Source organism: Syngnathoides biaculeatus, chromosome 10, assembly GCF_019802595.1.
Source record: "Syngnathoides biaculeatus isolate LvHL_M chromosome 10, ASM1980259v1, whole genome shotgun sequence".
NCBI lineage: Eukaryota > Metazoa > Chordata > Actinopteri > Syngnathiformes > Syngnathidae > Syngnathoides > Syngnathoides biaculeatus.
In genome coordinates, this window is record NC_084649.1 from 1307466 (window position 1) to 1331640 (window position 24175).

Consider the following 24175-nt stretch of genomic DNA (forward strand, 5'->3'; position numbering starts at 1 on the left):
GATCGGCCGTGCGGGGGCCTGGTACAAGTAGTCCGTACTGGCTGTTTGGAATTGATCAGGTTGGAATAGTTTATCAATCATATTTATTTCAACTACTTTATTACAATTGATTTGATTCTATTCTCTCATACTTTTAATAACTTTTTTTATTAATGTATTTTAAAAAATTAGCTCAAGAGAAGCTTTGGGGTCATTTTCTATTCATATTTTCCTCACAAAGTGACGTGCCTACTCTGTGCAAAAAGGTATTTTACAAAACTTTGATCTATTTATTGAACTTGACATCTCTCTTCTCAGATGCCAGATGATTGTTAGAATGAACTGCGAAGCCATCATGCCAGTTTTAAGACAAAAACGTCTCCTGTTCGATCAGTTTGGCCTCTGCTCCCCTCCCAACTCCTCCATTGGATCTAATTAATGTTGCCTTAGGATGAGGAAAATGCAGACTGTTGGGGAGGTCAGAGGTCAAAAGAGCACTGCAGGATGTCGTCCATGCTCCAATTAGCTCAACTTTTTATGATGCACGGTGATTCGTGGGACTCCACCTCTTGGGGCTGAAGGTTCAAGAGGGGATCAAATGTATCACATGTGAGATTAACCTTTGAAGTCATACACAATGTCCTGTGGGGTTTACAAATTATCTTGTATATAATACACAAATGTTTCAGATATGTTTGGGGTCCATGATAAAAACGAGACAAAAATAATTTAAATGGCTGTATTTACACACCAACCATTGTTTGTCTCCACTAAACAAACACTTGTAAGTTTCACGTAGCCTAACAGTATCCATCATCCAAATATGAATGAAAAAATATCAGAGAAATTAATTGACCAGTGACACATTAAGAAACGCTGAATAGTATAATAATCCTTTGTTCTTGGTTAAAACCGGAAAACAAATACGTTCAACTTCAGTTTCAAAATAAAAGCTCATCATGGCGTTATGTGGGTTAAAAGAGAACATTTTAATTCCGAGATAAACAGTGTCACAACAACGTTATTATAGGCAAGGTAGACTATAAAGTTTTCGTGCACGCGACGGAAAATATCAGCGTAAACGTGTGAGCTTATTTTAACTACAGTTCAAGACCAGCGATAATATAGCTTTAAAATCCAACCAGAGTTTATGGGGATTGATTATAGCCTCTCCAAAAGATCGCTTATTTTCAAATGATGTCCCTATTTGGTGATATGGAAGGTCATATGCGCCTTACACTTCGCCGATCTTACATGTGGAAAGCGGTGTACTTTGTACGCGTCGAGAAGGGAAGGGTTCACTGGGCACGCGGCCCTTTGGAATGAAACCACGCGGGCGTCAAAGTTCCCTCTTGGAGGTAATGCCTCCAGTGCTTTCAGTCTGGAGTCGTGGATCTTTTTACTCGCACCGGCTTCGGTACCGGAGTAACTTGCGCTGCTGAACCCACGTCTTCACGACTGGACATACGAGAATGTACTGGAAGCTAAAGAGCATCAAAGGTCGCAAAGACGGGTCTGTGCTAAAAAAAAAACAAAAAACATCTCATCGCACGAACCCCGGCAAGAATCTGTCCGCAACTCGCTCTCTTCCCGAGGACTCACGATGAGGAAGCCAAAAATCTTTCGAATGCTTTTTGCTCTAAGTCTAGGATGCTTCGTTATGGTCCTTTTCTATTTCAACAGCAGTCGGAAACCAGGTGAGGAGAAAACAGTCGAACATCACTATCTATCTATCGTACACTATATAGACTATGTACAGTTCCTCTCTTAATTTTTTGTATCATATACCCTGGCAAAAGTTAATAAAATATTCACGTTCATATACATACTGAACAAGGACAATAATTTACCGTTGTCCTTTATGTGCTGCTTTTGCTTCACAGTACTTTTAATAATACCTTAGCCTATTGAAGTAAATGAACGTTGACAATTATAAATCGCATACAGGTAATCATTTTCAGTTTAAATATATATAGTGCATGTAATGGATGGATGGACATTATATTACACTGATCTGATTGGCTAGACTGGCTGATATTTTGCATTTTATGCAATTTTGTGATCAGCTGTAACGTCATTACATAATTAACAAAAAGAGAACTGCTGAAGATGGTGTTATGTCATAGATAAACAGAAAGCTCAGTACAATGCTTATTTTCATGTTGTTGGATCTCTATATACAGATAAGGTAGGCTGTTAAATCTTTGTTGGGCAACTTTCCCTGGATCAATTTGTTGTGGTAACATTCAACCAATGAATTAGAAAAACACCTGAATCAGAATTTCTCCACGTTCCTATGGAAGAAAACTTCTTCAATGAGCATCTGTAGTCCTCTTGGTCCTATTTACCCTCATCTGTCCATCCATTCATTTTCTGTGCTGCTTATCCTCACAAGGGGTGGAGCCAATCCCGGCTGTCATTGAGCAGGAGGCAGGGTACACCGTGAACTGGTTGCCAGCCAATCACAGGGCACATGTAGACAGACAACAGACGCACTCACAATCATAGCTAGGGGCAATTTAGAGTCTCCAGTGGATGCATGTTTTTGGGATGTGGAGGGAAACCGTAGAAAACCCAGAGGCATAGGAAGAACATGCAAATTCCACACAGGCGGGCCCGGGATTTGAACCCCTTCCTCAGGACTATGAGGCCAACTCTCTAACCAGTTGCCCCACCATGCTGCAGTCAAGTTCAGTTAATGCACATTAAAGCGTAATCATGTTTAGTTTGTCCATTTCTTTATAATAATGTATTTTCACATGATGTTATACCGCACAATATTTGTTCAACCAGACTGATAAAATTCCTGCATTTCAGAAAAGCAACTTTGAATGCTCATTACCTTTGATCACAAAAGCGGCCATCCATTGTTTGAGCTGATTCCTCACTAAGGTCACAGGCATGCTGGAGTTTATCCCAACTAATTTTGGGCATGAGGCAAGTTACATCCTGAACGGGTCACCACCATTTGGAGGGCACATAGAGACAGACAACAATGTGAACTCACATTCATGCCTGCAGAGAATTTAGAATCTGCAGTTAACCGACCATACATGTTTGAAGGATGCGAAAGGAAACCGCAGTGCCTGGAGAAAACCTATGCATTCACAGAGAGAACATACAACCTCCAGATAGACTGGTCAGGATTTGAACTCAGAACTGTGAGGCAGATGAGTTTGGTAGTATGTCAAACTAATTTTAAAGTCTTTAAAATTTAGTACGATATACTCTAAATACGCAGCGGCGACACAGTGGCTCAGCTGGTAAAGCGTTGGCCTCACAGTTCTGAGGTCCTGTGTTCAATCCTGGACCCGCCTGTGTGGAGTTTGCATGTTCTCCCGTGGCTGCATGGGTTTCCTCACTCCTGTTTCTTCCCACTTCCCAAAAACACGCAACATTAATGGGACTCTCTAAATTGCCCCTAGGTGTGATTGTGAGTGCAGCTGTTTGTCTCTATGTGCCCTGCAATTAGCTGGCAACCAGTTCAGGGTGTACCCTGCCTGATGCCCCTTGACAGCTGGGATAGGCTCCAGCACTCCCCGCGACCCTCGTGAGGATAAACGGTGGAGAAAATTGATGGATACTGTAAATGGACATGGTGGGGCAGCTGTAAAGTTTAGGCCTCACAGTTCTGAGGACCGGGGTTCAAATCCTAGCCCCCACCTGTGTGGACTTTGCATGTTGTACCTGTGCCTGCGTGGGTTTTCTCCGGGCACTCCAGTTTCCTCCCCCATCCCAAAAACATGCAACATTAATTGGACACTTTAAATTGCCCCTCTGTGTGATGGTGAGTGCAACTGTTGTCTGTCTCTATGTGCCCTGTGATTGGCTGGCAACCACTTCAGGGTGTACCCTCGTGATGATGAGCAACTCAAAAAATGGATAGATAGACAGATGGATACTCTAAATGTTTTTGAGGCTATTTTAAACATATCTATCTTGTTCTTAAATTGTATTTATTTTTTTAACTACCTACTATGGGAGGAAACTCAAGTACTACTTGGAGAAAACCCACAGAGGCACAGGCAGGACATGCAAAAGTCCAAACAGGGCGACCAGATGTGAACCCCAGTCCTCTGATCTGTCAGGCCGATGAGCTAACCAGTCATCCATCGTGCCAGCATTAACTTAGTAATTTAAATTAAACAAATTTGCTGCCGATTATTATTATTATTACGATTATTCTCATTCCTTGAATGTGTCATTTGTCGGCTGTCACGAACACAGACGGTAAGCCAAATATTGAATGAAACGCCATTTTTGCTGGTATTACACATTTGTAATGACAGCAAATTTAGCCGCAATGTTTTTGTTTTTACAGTTTCCGAAATTGTCCTCCACATACTATATGTGATTATCGTAGAAAATATATAAAGCCGAATATGAGCATGTATGAACTGCATGTTTGACGAATATCAAAAGTCTTTCATTCGCATTCTCTTGCTGATAGCTGACCATAATAGTTAATGTTGTGCAATAGGCCGGCTGGACCTTCTTTATGTTCCTGTTTATCTTCATCACAGTTCTTTAATATTTTGTGAAGCTTCACACTGTGATGCTAAACGGTTACCGAGTACACAAACAAAAATGGCGTACAGACGCTATTTAACAGTTTGTGTTAATGTTACCATTGCTTGACACCCTTCCACAATCAAGGCGTTTGTGTACCGGTCTTGTTCTTTTTCTTTCAGCTTGTCCCTTTAGGGGTCGCCACAGCATGTCATCTTCTTCCATCTAAGCCTATCTTGTGCATCCTCCTCTCTAACACCCACTGTCCTCGTGTCCTCCCTCACAACATCCATCAACCTTTTCTTTGGTCTTCCTCTCGCTCTTTTGCCTGGCAGCTCTATCCTCAGCACCCTTCTCCCAACATACTCACTCTCTTGCCTCTGGACATGTCCAAACCATCGAAGTCTGCTCTCTCTAACCTTGTCTCCAAAATATCCAACTTTGGCTGTCCCTCGAATGAGCTAATTTCTAATCCTATCCAACCTGTTCACACCAAGTATGTACCGGTACATGGTTGTTATTTCTGTTATAAAAATGGAAATTGCTGCTGCTTGTTTCCCTCACGGACACCCATGCTTCGGATATAATGACCACAACCTACACCAAAGGAGCAAATAAAATCTGTCATTTAATGCTGTGAAAAAAAAACAACTCTGGAGTAGAAAACTAATTAAACTGTGACATGCAGAAATAAGGCGAGGAGCAGTTTTATGACCAAACTGGTTCATGAATGATGATTGTTTCCTCAGCTGGCTTGGTAATTGCTCGAAGAAATTGCAGGTGGTAGGATTTACCCAACTCCAACCATTTCTGTGTCCTCTTGGTCACACACAATGGCCTCATTCAGACATACCTTGCAATATCGTGTGCCAAAAAAAAACCAGGCTATCCATGCTGGTAGGTTGGTATAGAGATTAAAGCTAAGTTCTGAAAATGTGCAATATGTGACATGGGGTGAGAGTTGTGTGCACAGTTATTACTGATCAAAAAACGCCTGCCTTATGTGGTGTGGAAGAGCATACTACAGTATTCTGTCTGAGTCATTCAGAAATAGCCTATGCGTATGTAGTACATATTTGTAGCAACTGGAAACTTTTGCATTCAAATTTGAGGTGTGCTTACGATCTATTTATATCTTATATCAAAATCATCACCTATATAATCAAAAAGTCAGAGGCTAGAGAAAGCTCTTGAAAAGTGAGGAAGAACATTTGGATTGGAGTATTTAAAGGGGAATTCCAGTGGTTTGCATTAACAGTGTATCCAATAAGTCATGTAATATGTACTCTGTCTTGACAATGTGATGTTAAATCCTCTCTCATTTAATAGTGTTTTGAGAACATTTTTATCCACAATTACGAATTTTCAGGGGCGCTTCCATTTTCGCAAGTCACATGACCTATTTGGGCAGATGTGACGTGTTACGTGCTGTTCCAAATGCTCGATTACATGGGTCCCATTTATGCCCAGCGCTGATGAAGAAATAGCTGTATCGGTTGATCGGGAAGACCGAGGAATACTTCCATACAGATTTGACCCTGTGGCTGTAAATAATGCCGCCGAGCGGCGGAGCCGTGAGCTCGCTCCCCACCGAGCCCCGGACCTCAAACAGCCACACTCACAATCACACCTACAGGGAATCCCGATCAACCAAGACTATTTCTTCCAAGATTTCTTCATCAGATGAGGATAAATCAGAGAAATCAGCGCTGAGCATAATGGTGTCCCATGTAATCGAGCAAAAATGGTTGCGCCCCTGAAAATTCGTAATTGTCGATAAAAATCTTCTCAAACCACTATTAAATGAGAGAGGATTTAACATCACATTGTCAAGATAGAGTACATATTACATGACCTATTGGATACATTGTTAATGCAAACCACCGGAATTCCGCTTTAACTCATTAAATTATATTAATTAAAGTAAACAACAGCCTAAAACTTTGCTGGGGTAAATTCTGGTTTTACTATTTGACTGTTGCTAGTAAAAAAGGCAACATTGCATGCATGAGGTCTGAGTCTTTCTACTTTGCATGTACATAATGAAGAAAAAAAAAAGTTACATTTCCTTAAGAAAGAGAAATTTTGAACTAAAATACCAAATAATGAAATGCACATGTACCAAAGCATTTTATTTGCATTTGTAAAAAAACGTTATTTTTGCTGTGTTGTAGCATCATCAATAAACTTTGGTAATTCTAGTGCTGCCTTAAGCTGTAAAAGAACAGTCACTTGTTGAAACAAACATTAACTGCATGTCATAGTTTGGGATTTGAGTAAATGTAAATCCTGATACGTTGTATGGTGAAGGGCACTGGTGGTTTAGTGGTACGTATACACACCTGACTTCTGTGTGGGCAGTGTCAAATCGATTCCTCCTCAGTGATGGTTTCAATATGCGCTCTGCAACCGACTGGCGACCATTTCAGGGTGTAGTCTGAAGTTAGCTGGGTATAGGCAGCTTGGAAAATGGATGGATGTTCTATGTTGAAACCAGTGTTTTTATGGAGCATAACACTTAGAAATATAAATTCTAATAGGAGGCTTGGTGTTGTGTTCCACTGAATTTACACATTAACAGAAGGTCTGTGGGATACAGAAGGGTATGGAATGCGGTTATGTTTTATGGCACTGTCAGGCTCTTTCCATTTACAATATGTTCCTCGTCTAATGAAAAATAGAGTTCATGGATATACTCTATCCATCCATCCATCCATTTTCTGAGCCACTTATCCTCACAAAGGTCACGGGAGTGCTGGAGCCTATCCCAGCTGTCAATGGGCAGGATGCAGGTTACACCCTGAACTGGTTTCCAGCCAATCACAGGGCATATGGAGACAGACAACAGTCTCAATCACAATCACATCTAAGGGCGACTTAGGGTGTCCAATTAATGTTGCATGTTTTTGGGATGTGGGAGGAAACCGGAGTGCCCGGAGAAAACCCACACAGGTACGGGGAGAACATGCAAACTCCACACAGGCGTGGCCAGGATTGAACTCTGGACCTCAGAACTGTGAGGCCAATGCTTTACAGCTGCACCACCGTGCCGTCTGAATGTGTATGTCACCAGTAAATTTTGCAGACACAGATGTAACTGCAAGTTTGGCTCTCCCAATCATTTGGCATGTATTAATGGTGCACTTGAATGTACAGTCATTCACCTTATGCATTAAATTGGATTCTTTGGACTTGACTGGAGGCATTTCAGCATCATTGCAGTCCAATGATCACATCATCTTATGGTCAGTTTTTTTTTTATATATATATATATTTTTTTATTGCTTTAATGTTGCAATGGAAATAATCGTGACAATACTCAGGCCATTATCAGTTTCTGTTTCAAATGTTCCACAAAAGTAGATTCAAGATACCAAATTTTTCAGTTGGGAGCACCGGCACATGATTTGCATGCACCATTTTTGAGGGGTACAGCATGACCACATGCTGGTGTATATAATTTCTTATGATAATAATAATCGGTACGGTGGAGCAGCTGCAGTGAGTTGGCCACATAGTTCTGAGGATCGGGGTTCAAATCCAGCCCTGCTTGTGTGGAGTCAACTGGGATTGCGCTCCTGCAACGCTTATGAGGATAACCGGCTCAAAAAAATGGATGGATGTGATTGTGATTATTGTCTGTCCTATTTTTGCCCTACAATTGGCTGGCAAAAAGTTCAGGGTGTATGTTGCCTCCTGCCCGGTGATAGCTGGGGTAGGCTCCACACTCCCATGACCCTTGTGAGGATTAGCAACTCAAAAAATGGATGATCAATGCTGTACTTAACAGGAGCAAAACTTTTAACTTTATATGAGCATTGCTTCACCCTCTAGAGTTTAACTTTGAGTGGGCCCCCTTACGTTCTTCCCCTGGGTAAACCACAGTTTACAATCCTTCCTGGCATCATCAGCCACCAATGGATCTTTCCGACCTGTCAATCACTCATACAATAATAGCCAATCAGATAGCCCCATTGTCTCAACCCTTGGCTTGACATGCCCCTCCTGTCGTCATGTCCCACAAGCAATGCTGATTATCAGTCACGTGTGCCTTGAAAAGTTAGTTACGAAGCAAATGGTCCTCAGATGCGCTTGGGCAACGTGCAATTCTGAAGATATCCTGCTAGGTTACAAGGGGCCAGATTGATTCATTTTCCAAAGCCTAAAACACAGTTGACGAAGATGATGGATTAAGGCTTGCGGAAGACCGCACATACAACTAAATGTGGACAATATCAAGAAACACAAGGCTGTATGTTCCAAGGTAAGTGAGGGAGAATACATTTGCATGTGTGGGGCGGCACGGTGGCGCAGCTGTAGAGCATCGGCCTCACAGTTCTAAGGACCGGGATTCAAATCCCAGCACCGCCTGTGTGGAATTTGCATGTTCTCCCCGTGCCTGCGTGGGTTTTCTCCAGGCACTCCGGTTTCCTCCCACATCCCAAAAACATGCAACATTAATTGGACACTCTAAATTGAGGTGTGACTCTGAGTGCAACTGTTGTCTGTCTCCATATGCCTTGCGATTGGCTGGCAACCAGTTCAGGGTGTACCCCATCTCCTGCCCAATGAAAGCTAGTATTGCTTCCAGCACTCACGCGACCTTCGTGAGGATAAATTGTTCAGAAAATGGATGGATAGATGTGCATGTGTGGAACATGTACCAATGTAATTGCTGAAATGTAGTATGAATAGAGTTTGCATTCAAGTCCAAAGCATTCTGTGTATCTACAATTCTGGAAACATGGGAGAAGAAAAAAGAGGTTTACTCAATCATTTTGTCTAATTTACTGCCTGCATTAGAAGAGGAATGCTAACATACCCACTCGTACAAACATGGCTTGATTAAATTCTTACTCGCACAAGCTCTAAAAAAAAAAAAGTCATGTGATCATTTTGGTCACATTCTAAGGACCTGGCACGGTTTGTTTTTTTTAAATCAGTTATTAGATTTTTCAAAAATACCCAACTAGTTTTCAACAGATTACATGTCAATTGGGCTCTAATCTTACATCTGCATACATTCTTCTAAGAGTCAATAAAAAGTCACGACACCACCCACATGCAGTGCCTTTGGACTAACACCCTTAAAACACACATTTGTGGGCTAAAAGGATCAGGCTTTCCCTTGTACAGTGTGTCTCTCAGTAGACCTTTTTGGCAGGAAAGGCCAAGGAGGGTTTAGGGAGGGGGGTGCTTCTCCCAGTGGGACCAAAAAACAGAGGTCTGTTTTAAACCAAGACAGGACTAACACAGATCTGCTTCTATTTATTTTACATTACCAAAGCTCCTTTTTCTGAACAGGCCTGGAGGAATGCAGAGGAAAGGTCTTTGCACATTCGGGTCTAGACAGGGTTAAACCAATATGAATAGTCATTCCTTGCAATGCTCTTTGGATGAATCTCAGTGGAACAGTGGGTGGGATGGAGTTGGGGGCTTTCAGTTAACAGCCAATATACTGTAGTGTTTGGGAAATACCTTCCACACCCTAAAATTGCAAATTCTAAAAGAAAACAGTGTTACAATTGAAAGAACAGTACCGGCAATTCCATCACTTATGAATTCAACAATACAAAAAAGGTGAGGCAATTTTGATTTGTGGCAAGTACTGCCAATTTAGAAATTGAAATGATTGAAGACCAAATGTTATTGTGTGATAATTTAGTACCACAAGCAAAGATAGGCAAGTTGATTGCCCAGTTTGCTCAAATGATTTTGGTATTTCACTCACTCTACACTGTACTTTCAGGAAATGTGGAAGTTTCTTTGAATCACAATTAGAAATGTAATGGTCCACACACTTCACAATCACTTCGTGATGCAGTCTAGGATGCACGTAGTCCTCTCACAGTCAAGTGGGGTAGGCTCAAGCCCTTCCCGTGACCCTGAGCAGCATTTGCAGTAATTGGATGGATTGATTTTCTGTGAAAGTATGGCTTGAAAACCACCAATTAGACTAGAAACAATTATTTCACAAGGAAGGAAATAATAACTGCACATATAAATATGCAACACTTCTAAATCTCTACAAGTGTTTACATTTTTAGATGTTTACTTCTACAACATTCTTAGGAAATCACATGGTGAGCTATTTTTAGAACAGTCTTTGGGGGGGGAACCCGATGATTTTTGACTACTGTTCAGGACTCACAAGAACTATCTTTCCCCAAAGACTTTTCGCACGTTCAATAACAACAAGCTGTGGTTTTTAACCAGACTCGGGCAACGCCGCCTGGCTAAAGAGATTGCATGTCGTCGTAGGGACAGTGTCCTCTACAATCGCACTAGAAACTAGCTCACTAAAGAAATTAACATTGCAAAGAGGGACTACAGAGCTAAAGTGGAAAAACATCTCGACGCTAATGACTCAAAATCTGTTTGGCGATGATTACAATTGCTTACTTAACTACAAGCGATGTTCTCCCTTGGTAGAAAGCAAGAGCAGGCTAGCTGATGACCTAAATAGCTTTTACTGTAGATTTGAAATAGACAATTCCACTCCACGCACACGCCAAACCTTACCACCTTCCACTCCACCATTTAACATCCATAAAAGGGACGTTAGACAGATCTTCAAACAACAAAAGATCAACAAAGTGCCGGACCCAGACCTTGTGTCGCCATCTGCCGCAAAGTCTGCACAGATCAACTTGTTCCTGTCTTCACAAAGATCTTCAACAGGTCTTTTGTGTGAAGTACCAACGTGCTTTAAACACTCCACTATTATACTGGTCCCCAAACAAGCGGCAATCTCGGGTCTTAATGACTACAGGCCTGTTGCCTTTATCTGTGGTCATGAAGTCCTTTGAACGCCTTGTGCTGGACCACCTCAAGAGCATCACAGGCCCCAACCTGTACTCACTGCAGTTTGCCTATCGAGAAAACAGGTCTGCGGATGATGCTGTCAACATGGGCCTGCACGTCATCCTTGAACATCTCGAAAGTGAGGGTACCTATGCAGGGACCCTGTTTGTGGACTTCAGATCTGCGTTTAACACCATCATCCCTGAACTCCTCTCCTCCAAACTTATCTGGCTCAGCATCTCGCCTGACATCTCCCGGTGGAGCTACAACTTCCTGACAGGCAGGACACAGCAAGTGAGGCTGGGGGACACCACCCCATCCACTTACACTGTCTGCACCAGGGCACCCCAAGGTTGTGTCCCCTCTGCTCTTCTCGCTCTACACTAACGACTGCACCTCATGGCATCCAACTGTCAAACTCCTGAATTTCACAGATAACACTTCAGTCATTGGCCTCATCAAAGACGGTGACAAGTCTGCATATCGACAGGAAGTGGCAAGACTGGAGCTTTGTTGTGGTCAACACAATCTGGCATTGAACACTCTAAAGACTGTAGAGATGATTGTGGACTTCAGGAGGCGATTAGGGGACGAGGGTACCTGTTTTTTATGGTGATGTCATTCAGCCCCTGGTAGTCAATGCAGGGGCGCAGGGATTTATCCTTTTTCTTCACGAAGAAGAAGCCCACTCCGGCGGATGATGATGAAGGTCTGATGAGACCCGCCGCCAGTGACTCCTCCAGATAATCCTTCATGGCTTGGTGTTCAGGGCCTGTAAGAGAGAAGAGTCTCCCCCCCGGGGGTCAGGTGCCAGGCAGTAAATCAATAGCATAGTCATACTGCCGGTGAGGCGGAAGGGACTCAGCCTTAGCTTTAGAAAACACCACCTTCAGATCCGAGTAGCAGTCAGAGACCAAGGTTAAATCGGGCTCCTGCGGAGAGTCCCGCGGAGGTTCCGAAGTGACCTGAGAGCTCTCCTTTACCAGGGGATTCAAAGCGCGCGCCTCTGCATTTTGAACCCCACGACTTGATTTGTCCGGATGGCCATTCAATGAGAGGGTTTTGTTGCCTGAGCCTGGTACTCCCCAAGATGATGTCACTGTTTCGTGAATCAAACACGTGAAAACTCAAGCATTCAGTGTGTGCATCTGGGAATGTCATATTTAAAGTCTGAGTACAATGAGTAATCTGACCTGAACCGGTTGATGCGCAGTCTGTGATGCAAAGCTCCGTTGGACTTCCCCCTGTAGCACGTCGACCCTCCCCTGTATTGCGAGCCTCTGGTCGACCCTCAGGGCAAGGGCGATAAGCGTGTCTAGGACTGTGGGCAGTTCCACTGCAACGAGGTAATTTTGAATCCCGGGCGAGAGCCCCTGAAAGAACACTCCCTCGTTCCACCCACTCTCTACCACTCAAATGCAGAACTCAATGGCGTAATCCACAACACTGTGGTCCCCCTGCTGGAGCGAAATGAAAGGAGCTGTTGCCTCATGTTCCGGGGATGCGTATCGAAACACCTGCGTCATTGGACACACAAAGGAGGTTGAGATGCGGCAGGTATCAGAACAACAGCTCCATTTGGCTGTGGCCCAAGCCTCTGCTCTCCCCGTCAGGTGAGATATCACGAAGCCCACCCAGGAGCGGTCAGTGGGGGAGGGGGAGGGCTGTCAGCGGACTAGCGTCAGCAGTACTGGACATGGATGTGAATCACGAATCCAGCAGAGCACACATCTCCTGTAACCGCTGATTAGTTACCTGGAGAGCAGCTTCCTGCTCAGCGATACGTCTGCCCTGGATCTGCAAGGACTGGGAGATCGCAGCTAAGTCGGCTGGGTCCATGTTATGGCCAGATTGTTCTGCCACGACCAGAACACGGGGTTGGACCCAAATGCATGAGGTCGGGAGACGTAGAGGCAGTTCAGGAAACGTATTTATTCGGTCCAGTGACGGGGATCAGGCAGGCAGTCAATGGGAGCACCAGTAACAAGAACGTCAAGCTTAGGAGGCAGGTCAGTGTGCAGGCAGGAATTGGTACACGGGAGATCAGGAACGGGATTACGAGAGTGCGGGAACAAGGCATGAAGCAACGATCTGGCAAAGATCAGACCGTACGTGTGGTTCTATATAACTGGGATGTAATTACTAGAGACGAGGCGCAGGTGTGCACCGCCACCGATTGCGGCAGGTGCATGCTGCCTCGGGTACCGGTATGGCCAGGACTTGGACTGACAGGGTCATAACATAATAGTATCTAGTAGTAGTACTTTTCTGTACGTATACTACACTACATTATTTTCCCTTAAAATTGGATATAGATGGCAATTATCTTATAGCTCTTCTCTATTTTATGATAAAACAGATTTCATAAAGAGAACAGAGAAAACTATTTTATTTTGAGCACTTAAAAAGTCAAATTAGTGCTTAATGTACCTTATATTAAAAACTGCTATTAAAAAACTCTTAAGAACACTGTGGAATACACAGAGTATCCCTATCACAACTGTCAATACAACTGCAAGGAAAGGATAATGAAACAAGGCATACTAATTGGTCTTTTACATGAGTTTGACAGTTCTGCAAACTGCTAGTCATAAATAACAGATTAAACAGATGTCTTGGATTTGAATTTGCTCACTGTCTTGGAGCTTGTGGTAATTGGACTGAATCCTGAATAACAAGAAGAAATTAATCTCTTTTTGATCGAAGCTGAGTATGAATTGATTTCATAAGGCTACACTTTTTCCATTCAATTTTCTGTCTGCATTGGATTTATTTATTTATTTTTAAGTGGGTCATCCTACATAAACCCTTTTGTTTCAGTATTCATTCAGTCATTCATTTTCAGTACTGCTGATCCTCACTAGGGTCATGACTAGAGCCTATCCCAGATATCTTCAGGTGAGGTATACCAATCGCAAAGCACATGTAATCATACAACCATTTGCACTCACATTTACAACTATGGGCAATTTAGAAACTTCAATTTACCTACCATGCATGTTTTCAGGATGTTGGAGAAGACCAGAGAATCCTTACACAAGCACAGGAAAAACAGAGTTTCACCCCGGTCCTCAGAACTGCGTGACAGATATGCTCATCAGTCGCTCATCGTGTTGCTTATTTCAATGTTTAAAAAAAAAAAAACTTTAAGCTGCAGTCTTTCATCCATGTCATCCATTGGGAAAAAAGAGAAACAGCAATAGAAGTAAGTTGAAAAGGATTCACAAATGATTGTGTTCTGTTTTCTGTTTCACACAACATCCTAACTTCACTGGAATTGAGGTTTGGCGTTCTGTTAAACAATCATACGGTGCTAATATCATGTTATTGGCTTGCTGATTACTTTTGGCCCCATCCAAGCTGCAGAGAAAATGACAAGGGCATCAATTTCCAAATTACTTAGCATCAGTTCTTCTCCATGATTTTGTTTTTTGTTGTTGTTACAGTCTGGCTATTTCCCTTTCTATATACATACATATGTCAGAGGCATGGCCTCGCCATTGCCGTGGGCGGTGCTTCCTGTGAGGGGCAGGGTACCTCCTCCGACAGCTGTCACACAGCTGTGTTACATTTTGGACACTATTTGACCAAGCACTTAAGTGGTGAATGTGTCATTAGCATTTATCAGTTCATTGCGTATGCGTCACTGCATCCTAGGATGCTCCGCTACTGTGTGTAGAGCAATCCTTTGTCACAGTGAGCCTGTGCCTCTTTAGTTTGACTACGTCTTGTTCATGTTTCTCAATTTGCCTCATAGTCATCGGACCTTGTGCGCGCTTTTGGATCTTGCCTGTTGTCTAGCGTTTTTGTGCCTCACGACCACGCCTCGGCGGCGACCGATCCACGGCCGCCTCACGGCCACGCCTCGGCGGCGATCCATTCTCGGCTGCCAAACGACCACGCCTTGGTGTCAACCAATCCACAGCCGCCTCACGTCCACGTCTCAGCAACGACCGACCCACAGCAGCCTTTCGCCCAAGCCTTGGCGGTCCTCTACCAGCTTCGCCAGCTGCTGGCTCGTGACCACGTATTGGGAGGCCTTCGTCTGGAGCTGTCACCTGCTCCCGTCTGGTTACTGCTATGCCTTTGGGTTCCTCCTCGAGGACGTCCACCCGAGTCGCCCCGTGGGGACCCTGGTGCTTGGTGTCCTGGCCAAGCTCCTGACCTGCTCGGCTAGAGTCCTCGCCTTGGATGGCCTGGACGGCCACCAGACAGACTGGGGTGGGGGGATTTGTGCCCTAAAAACCCCCGGTCATTTTCTTTTCCTTTTTTTTTTTTTGGTTTGGTGGTGTCTAAGATCCATGCCTTCGGAGGGGGACTGTCAGAGGCATGGCCTAGCCACTGCCATGGGCTGTGGTTCCTGTGAGGGGCAGGGCCAAACCACTGCCCTGGGTACCTGGATACCACCTTTGACAGGTGTCACACAGCTGTGTTACATTTTGGACATTAATTGACCAAGCACTTAAGTGGTGAATGTGTTATCGGCATTTGCCAATTCGTTGTGTATGCTTTACTGCGTCCTGGGACACTCCGCGACTGTGCGTAAATTCGCAAGTTTATTGTAGAGCAATGCTTTGTCACAGCGAGCCTGTGCCTCTTTAGTTTGACTACGTCTTGTCCGTTCCGTAGTTTGCCTCATTGTCATCGGACCTTGTGCACGTTTTTGGATTTTGCCTGTTGCCTTGCGTTTTTGTGCTTCCACCTGTTTTTGACTGACTTTTCGTGTTCAACCTCTTTCTGTAATAAAACCACTGTTAATATCGTGCCCTTGACTCGGAGTCTTGCATTTGGGTCCGCCCCCGTGCCGCTGGTTCATGACAACATATAAAGACAGGGTAGATGGTATTACATAATCTTTCATTACTTCCTCACTTACTGTGTTTCACCTGCTGGTATATACATTTGTAACTCAAGATGTGTAACTTTAAGCGGAGTAATAGATTATTTAAGATAACAAAGTCCAGGCAAGATGGAAAATTAAATCTCTACCTAGCAGATAACATATTCTACATACAAGTAGCCTATAGTGCAGTGTTGGGAAACACAAACTATTTCAAATTGTTTTTCATTGTTCCAAAAATGAACTGCTGCTCAGACTAACTATACTATACTGTAAAATATTTTATGCCTAGTCTTCTTTTGGCGGCGTGGATGAAGACTGGGGTTTAAATCCTGGCCTTTTCTGTGCAGAGTTTGTATCATCTCCCCGTGCCTGCGTGGGTTTTCTTCAGGTACATCGGTTTCCTCCCACCCCCTAAAACATGCATGATTGGCAGATTGAAGACTCTAGTTTGTCTGTAGTTGTGATTCTGAAAGGGAATAGTTCTTTGTTCATATATGCCCTGTGATTGGCTGGAAACCGGTTCTGGGTGTACCTCGCCCGAAAATAGCTGGGATAGGCTTCAGCATCCTGTCCCATCAAGTCCTGTCGTATAGTCCTGGTCTGATTCCTCACCTTTTTAAGGATCATTGAGACCCCACGAGGTGACATCTTGTAAAGGGCTCCACTCCAATTGAGATTGGCTGTCATGTTTAGCTTCTTCCATTTTCTAATGATTGCTCCAATAGTGGACCTTTTTTCACCAAGCTGCTTGGCAGTTTCTCCGTCGCCCTTTCCAGCCGTGTGGAGTTGCACAATTTTGTGTCTGTCTTTGGACACCTCTTTGGTTTTGGCTATGTTACAAATTTGAGTCTTACTGATTGTATGGGGTGGACAGGTGTCTTTATGCACCTAATGACCTCACACAAGTGCATCTGATTCAGGATAATACATGGAGAAGGGTGGACTTTTAAAGGCGGACTAACAGGTCTTATAGGGTCAGAATTCTAGCTGATAGATAGGTGGTAAAATACTTATTTGCAGCTGTATCACAAATAAATCGTTACAAAATCATACATTGTGATTTCTGGATTTTTCTTTTTAGATTATCTCTCTCACAGTGGACATGCACCTAAAATGAAAATTTCAGACCCCTCCATGATTTCCAAGTGGGAGAACTTGCAATATAGCAAGGTGTTCAAATTGTTATTTTCTTTACTGTATGTACCATAGAACAATTTTTTCCTTGAATAGTTTAGTTGTCCTGGTTTTTGTAGTGTGGCTGCAGATTTAGATTAAAGGCCAGCATGTTTTCTGGCTGAAATTAAGATTTTGAAGTCGTGCGCACTGGTAGTTCTATACACTGGAGAAAACTATTTTTTATTGTGATCAGCCACCCTACCCCCACAAAAAAAAAAATGAAGATTAGACATTGAGTCTGCCAGGAACATGCTGAAACTCGAAAGAGTATGGGGCTAGCTTGGAAAGGCATCATTGTTCGGAGGCACCAATCTTTGTTTTGGTCAGGATTTATGTGAGGGGATTTTTGTCAGTCCAAATAAGCCAATGGCTGAATATATTGTAAACAGACCACTTCAAAACCAAAAAGTCAACCCTGTGTGCAGGGTATCTGCTCTGGCTGCACCTGAGTGACTTGGTGCCAAAGACTATTGGTTTTACTCTCTCTTCAACAGCTGGAACCTGTGACAGCACAGCACCCAGCCCATCTATGGAAGTGTCGGTGGAAAGAACAAATGGCCTCTCAAAATCTGGGTGTGCCAGCACCACAGTCATTTAGACCACTTTTGAGTGGCTCAAACGCCTTCTCACAAACAGGCGTCCAATCATGAGAAGTCAGGTCACAGGAAATTCCAGCTTTCCCATGACCTGAGGGGACTTTAATTCTCCTCTTCTGTCATGATCCTGGATTCCAGCCAGGGCTGGGCGTGGCCGTCTAATCGGAAGGGTCACACCTGCGCCTCATGACCTCCGATTAGACCCAGTACATATAGGACCCGGGGGACGACAAAGACTCTGCTAGATCGTTGCCTCTCATGCCTCGTTCCCGCACTACCGTACTCCTGACGTCTACCTCCCGTGTACCGACCAACGCCTGTCTCCCGACCTACCCCGTAAGCCTGCCGTTTACCGCCGTTACTGCCGTTGATCTTGCTGCTTGTTTGGACTGACTCCCTGGTAACCGACATTGGAACGAATAAAGGCTTATTCCGCACTGCTTACCTCTCACCTGAGTCGTGCATTTGGGTCCACCCCCGAGTCTCGTCCGTGACAGAACGATCTAGCCAAGAACATGGACCCAGCCGACTCTGAAGCCATTCGCCGTGCGCTGCAAGTGCAGGGCAAACGCCTGGGTGAGCAAGAGGCTGCTCTCCAGGGTATGACTCACCAGATCCAGGAGCTCTGCACCCAGCTGCAACCGTGGCTAGCCTCCCAAGCTAGCGCGGCCGCTCCTGTGCCTCCCCGTGCCACCATCACTCCGCTCTCTCGACCAGAGCGGTTCTCAGGCGAATCCGGTAACGTCAAGCCCTTCCTGGCGCAGTGCGATCTCCACTTTGAGCTGCAAGCTTCCGCTTTTCCCACGGACCGCTCCCGGATCGCCTTCGTCATTTCCCACATGACAGGGAGGGCGGAGGCATGGGCCACCGCCGAGTGGAGCCGTAACTCGGAGACCTGCCGCTCATGGGCGAGCTTCGTCTGCGCGCTCACCCAGGTGTTCCAGTATGCGGCTCCGGAACGCCAGGCGGCGTCGTCACTCATGACAATTCGCCAGGGGCGTCGCCGCGTGTCCGACTACGCCATCGAGTTCCGGATTCGGGCTGCCGAGAGCCGCTGGAATGAGGAAGCCCTCCATGACACGTTTTACGAGGGACTGTCCCCACAGATCCGTGGTCACCTCGTGGCCATGGATCTTCCGCCTTCGCTTAACTCCCTCATCGCATTGGCCCTCAAGGTGGACCAGCGCCTCACCGTGCAGAGACAGATGGAGGGCCTGAGGGAGGAGGAGAGGGTGAGTCGCAGTCCGGTTGTTTCCGCTTCCCGGCCACCCGTGTTGTCAGCTTCACCGGAAGCCATGCAAGTGGAGGGGCTAGGCAGCTCAGCGGAGGAGCGCTTACGTTGGCGACGAGAGGGACGCTGTTTTTACTGCGGGCGTTTGGGACACTTGATCGCCCATTGCCCGACTCGACCAGGGCATTCTGACATCTGGATCGCTACTCCGGTGAGTGTGCGGTACACCGCGACGGGGTCAGGGAGGTCCCTTCTTCACCTCACCTTGGGAACGGACTCCCGTTCATGCTCTGTGACGGCTTTCATAGATTCTGGGTCGGAAGCAAACCTGATAAATCCCCGCGTGGTCGAGGAGCCGGGGGCGGCAACCTTCCCCACGCAATGGTTTTGTCACGCCTATGCCACCAACGGCAAGTTCCTTTGTCGGGTTACACATCGTACTCAGATGCTACGTATGAGCTTTCCGGACGCTCACTCGGAGCGAATTAGCTTTCATGTCTTCGACGCACGTAGTAGCGACATCATCTTGGGCAGTCCGTGGCTCAAAGAACATAATCCGCACATAGATTGGACCACGGGTCAGATCAAGACTTGGGGTGAGGACTGTCTCAGTCGTTGTTTCGCTGTCCGGAGAGACAGGGGTATTCAAGTCGCGCCGGTTCGGCTAACAGAACCTGGTACCGCCCTGGACCTGACCGCAGTGTCCTCCTGCTATCATGACCTACGGGAGGTCTTCTCTGAATCTAAGGCAAAGTCTCTACCGCCACATCGGTCATACGACTGCGCGATTGAACTCCTGCCAGGCACCTTTCCTACCAGAGGGAAACTGTTCTCTTTAACCGGACCAGAGCATCAAGCCATGAGGGACTACATCGAGGACTCGCTGGCAGCCGGACTCATTCGCCCCTCATCTTCACCAGCCGGTGCGGGGGTTTTTTTTGTCAAGAAGAAGGACTCCACGCTGCGACCCTGCATCGACTACCGAGGACTGAACGACATCACAGTCAAGAACAGGTACCCTTTGCCGCTTATCTCTACAGCATTCGAACTCCTCCAGGGAGCCCGGATCTTCACCAAGCTCGACTTGCGCAGCGCTTACCATCTGGTGCGGATTCGGGAAGGGGATGAGTGGAAGACGGCGTTCAACACCCCCACAGGGCACTATGAGTATCTTGTGATGCCCTTTGGACTGACAAACGCTCCGGCCGTCTTTCAGAACTTCATTAACGACGTGCTCCGGGAGTTCCTGAACAGATCTGTCTTTGTTTACCTGGATGATATTCTCATCTTTTCAGCAGACCAAGCCTCTCACATTCAACAAGTCCGAGAGGTGCTCCGGCGTCTGCAGCAGCACCAATTATACGTGAATATGGATAAGTGTGAGTTCCATCAGGCATCCGTGTCCTTCCTGGGCTTCGTCCTGGCTGAGGGAGAGATACGGATGGATCCCGGGAAGGTCGACGCGGTGCTGCGGTGGCCTACCCCCACCAACAGGAGGGACGTGCAGAGGTTCTTGGGATTTGCCAATTTCTATAGGAAATTCATAAGGAACTTCAGTTCCGTGGCCGCTCCTCTGCATTCGCTCACTTCGCCAAATACCACCTTCGACTGGTCCAGGACCTTCCAGGAGGCCTTCGGCAGGCTCAAGGCAAGTTTCACTACTGCGCCCGTTCTCATTATTCCGGATCCCGATAACCAGTTTGTGGTGGAGGTGGATGCTTCGAATTCAGGAATCGGAGCAGTCTTGTCGCAGAGGAGTCCCAGGGATGGAAGGATTCACCCGTGCGCGTTCCTGTCTAGAAAGTTGACCCCGGCAGAGAGGAACTACGACGTGGGAGATAAGGAACTGCTGGCGGTCAAGAGCGCGTTGGAGGAGTGGCGGCACTGGCTGGAGGGCTCGCAAGTACCGTTCGTTGTCTTCACGGACCATAAGAACCTTGAATACCTGAAGTCCGCGAAGAGGTTGAATGCCCGTCAGGCCAGGTGGCCTCTATTTTTCACCCGCTTCCACTTTAAGGTGTTTTACCGCCCAGGCTCCAAAAACGGCAAGCCGGATGCACTCTCGCGGTCCCACGAGGGAGGGCGCACTGATTCAGACGCCGCTACTATCCTGCCAGCGGGGTGCTTCGTGTCCGGGTTCACCTGGTCGATCGAGTCGCGGGTGAAGGAGGCCCTGGAAGAGACACCGCCACCCGCGGATTCTCCGTCGGGCCGTCTTTTCGTCATCCCATCTCTGCGGGGAGACGTCATCAACTGGGCCCATACCAACAAGACGGTCTGCCACCCGGGTATTGCGAAGACACGGTCAGTGGTCGAACAAAGGTTCTGGTGGCCTAACCTCAGCAAGGATGTAAGGGAGTTCGTCAACGCCTGCCCGGTATGTGCTGCCAATAAAACTTCCCGCCTACGGCCCGTTGGTGAGTTGCAACCCCTGTCCATCCCCTTTCGTCCGTGGTCACACATCGCGATGGACTTCGTTACCGGCGTGCCGCCTTCACAAGGGAACACAGTGGTGCTGTCCATAGTGGACCGTTTCTCCAAGATGGTCCACTTCGTGCCGCTCCCGAAGATCCCGTCGCCCAAGCAGACAGCCCAGTTGGTATTAGACGAGGTCGTCCGATACCACGGTCTACCCCAGGACATCGTTTCGGACAGGGGTCCGCAATTCAGCGCCCGTTTCTGGAAGGAGTTCTGAAACCTCATCGGCGCTTCAGCAAGTCGGACGTCGGGTCATCACCCAGAGTCTAATGGCCAGACTGAGAGGATTAACCAGGAATTAGAGACCGGTCTTCGATGTCTGGTATCCAGGGACCAGAGCACGTGGAGCCAGCACATCAAGTGGGTGGAGTATGCCCACAATTCCCTACCCTCCGCTTCAACAGGTATGGCTCCACTCCATGTCGTGCATGGGTATCCTCCGTCCCTGTTTCCTCCACTGGTCACAGAATCCACAGTTCCGTCGGCCCTGGCCGTGGTGCGACGCTGCAAACGGACCTGGGAAGCAGCTCGGAGGACGCTGCTGCGCATGAGCAGCGCCTACAAGGCCGCAGCAGACCGCAAGAGGAGGGCCGCACCAGAGCTCAGAGTGGGACAGCGAGTGTGGCTCTCCACCAAAGATCTCTCGCTGCGGACGGAATCCCGCAAACTTGCTCCCAGGTTCGTTGGCCCGTTCCCTGTTTCCAAGGTTATTAACCCGGTCGCCGTCTCGTTGAAACTGCCCAGGTCGATGAGGGTGCACCCTACGTTCCACGTCAGCAGACTTCGCCCGAATCGCACGTCGTCGCTGGTTCCTCCGCTCAAGTCCCCCCCGCCCCCCCCGCATGGTCGACGGTGGGTTGGTGTACACCGTGCGCCGCTTGCTGTCTTCCCGCCGCAGAGGGAGGGGGGTCCAGTACCTGGTGGACTGGGAGGGATATGGCCCGGAGGAGCGCTCTTGGATCCCCTCCCGCTTCGTCGTGGACCGCTCCCTCATCAGGGAGTTTCACGCGGCTCACCCTGATGCGCCTGGGCCGTCCAGAGCCGGCCGTTGAGGGGGGGGTACTGTCATGATCCTGGATTCCAGCCAGGGCTGGGCGTGGCCGTCTAATCGGAAGGGTCACACCTGCGCCTCATGACCTCCGATTAGACCCAGTACATATAGGACCCGGGGGACGACAGAGACTCTGCTAGATCGTTGCCTCTCATGCCTCGTTCCCGCACTACCGTACTCCTGACGTCTGCCTCCCGTGTACCGACCAACGCCTGTCTCCCGACCTACCCCGTAAGCCTGCCGTTACTGATCTTGCTGCTTGTTTGGACTGACTCCCTGGTAACCGACATTGGAACGAATAAAGGCTTATTCCGAACTGCTTACCTCTCACCCGAGTCGTGCATTTGGGTCCACCCCCGAGTCTCGTCCGTGACATCTTCTGGCTCGCAGTCAGAGCAAAGAGTGGCTATGCAATTCCAGAATCCAGGTATGAAATATTTGTAAAACGTCACCATGCCAACAAATGACCACACTTTGTTTGGGGATGGGGTAATACCATCAACATCCATGAGATCTACGTTTTAGAAACTAATGACTCATCTTTTGATGGTTAACTGACACTCCATTAGGATCCACCAAACGACCCAAGAACTTGACAGATTGTTTGAGGTGACACTTTTTTGGTGCAAGCTTCGGATTTCTTGCCATCAGGCGAGAGAATATGACTTCCAGGCGTTCCCGGGCCTCCTTTTCCGAGTGTACGAACACCAGTAAGTCATCAAGACAGCAAAGGTCATGTCACCGAAGATGCTGAGCATCATTTGCATGAAGGAAGATGGACTGTTGCATAACCCCGAGGAAGCCTGTTGTACTCATAAAAGCCGATCGGTGTAGTGAAGACTGTGTAACGTCCGTCAGACTCATATAGGCAGATGTAATAAAATCCTGATCTGAGATCAATGGTGCTGAAAAGGGCGTTTCTGCAAAGAGCAATAAGACAGTTGGACCGATTGGGTAAAGGATGGGCATCCTTTTCAGTTTTAGCATTAAGCCAGTGAAATTCATTGCAGATTCTCAAGTCCCCTGATTTTTTTTCTAAACCATCACCAATGGTGAGGCATAGTCACTGATGGACTTTCTGATGATGGCCTTCACATCCATTGCTGAGAACACATCAACTGATGATATTGTGCTGGGGTAAAACTTTGGAAAGGTAGCCGAAAGAGGTGGTCATAAGAGAGGTGAATATGATGAACAAACTCCTTGGCATCACCACAGTCCATCTTGTCCTTTGAGAAGATATCTTAATAAGCCAACACCAACTCAGCATACCTCCTCTTCAAGTCATCTGACACCTCACAGCCACTGATGTCCAGTTAACTCAACCCACAGTCCTTAAGATGCTGTGACAGGTCAGGTGCTACACCCAACGATGGAGTAGGTCTGATCAGCTGGTTATTGTTAGATTTGCACAGCCCTTGAGCAAAGGCAATATCCTCAGTGGCAACACAGTGTTGTTCATCAGTAATCTTGGCAGTGCACCACATTGGCACTGGGCAAAGTGTGGG

The 24175-nt window shown here is 46.7% G+C and overlaps 1 protein-coding gene across 1 annotated transcript in view; it reads left to right on the plus strand.

The window, feature by feature from the left end:
- The first annotated feature begins 912 nt into the window (after window positions 1-912).
- LOC133507129 (carbohydrate sulfotransferase 11-like) overlaps window positions 913-24175 on the plus strand; it is a 45590-nt gene continuing 22327 nt past the window's right edge. Inside the window, exon 1 of the mRNA XM_061831865.1 lies at window positions 913-1676. Coding sequence (XP_061687849.1) covers window positions 1583-1676 — 94 coding nt within the window. The 5' untranslated portion in view covers window positions 913-1582. The remainder of the gene's footprint in view (window positions 1677-24175) is intronic.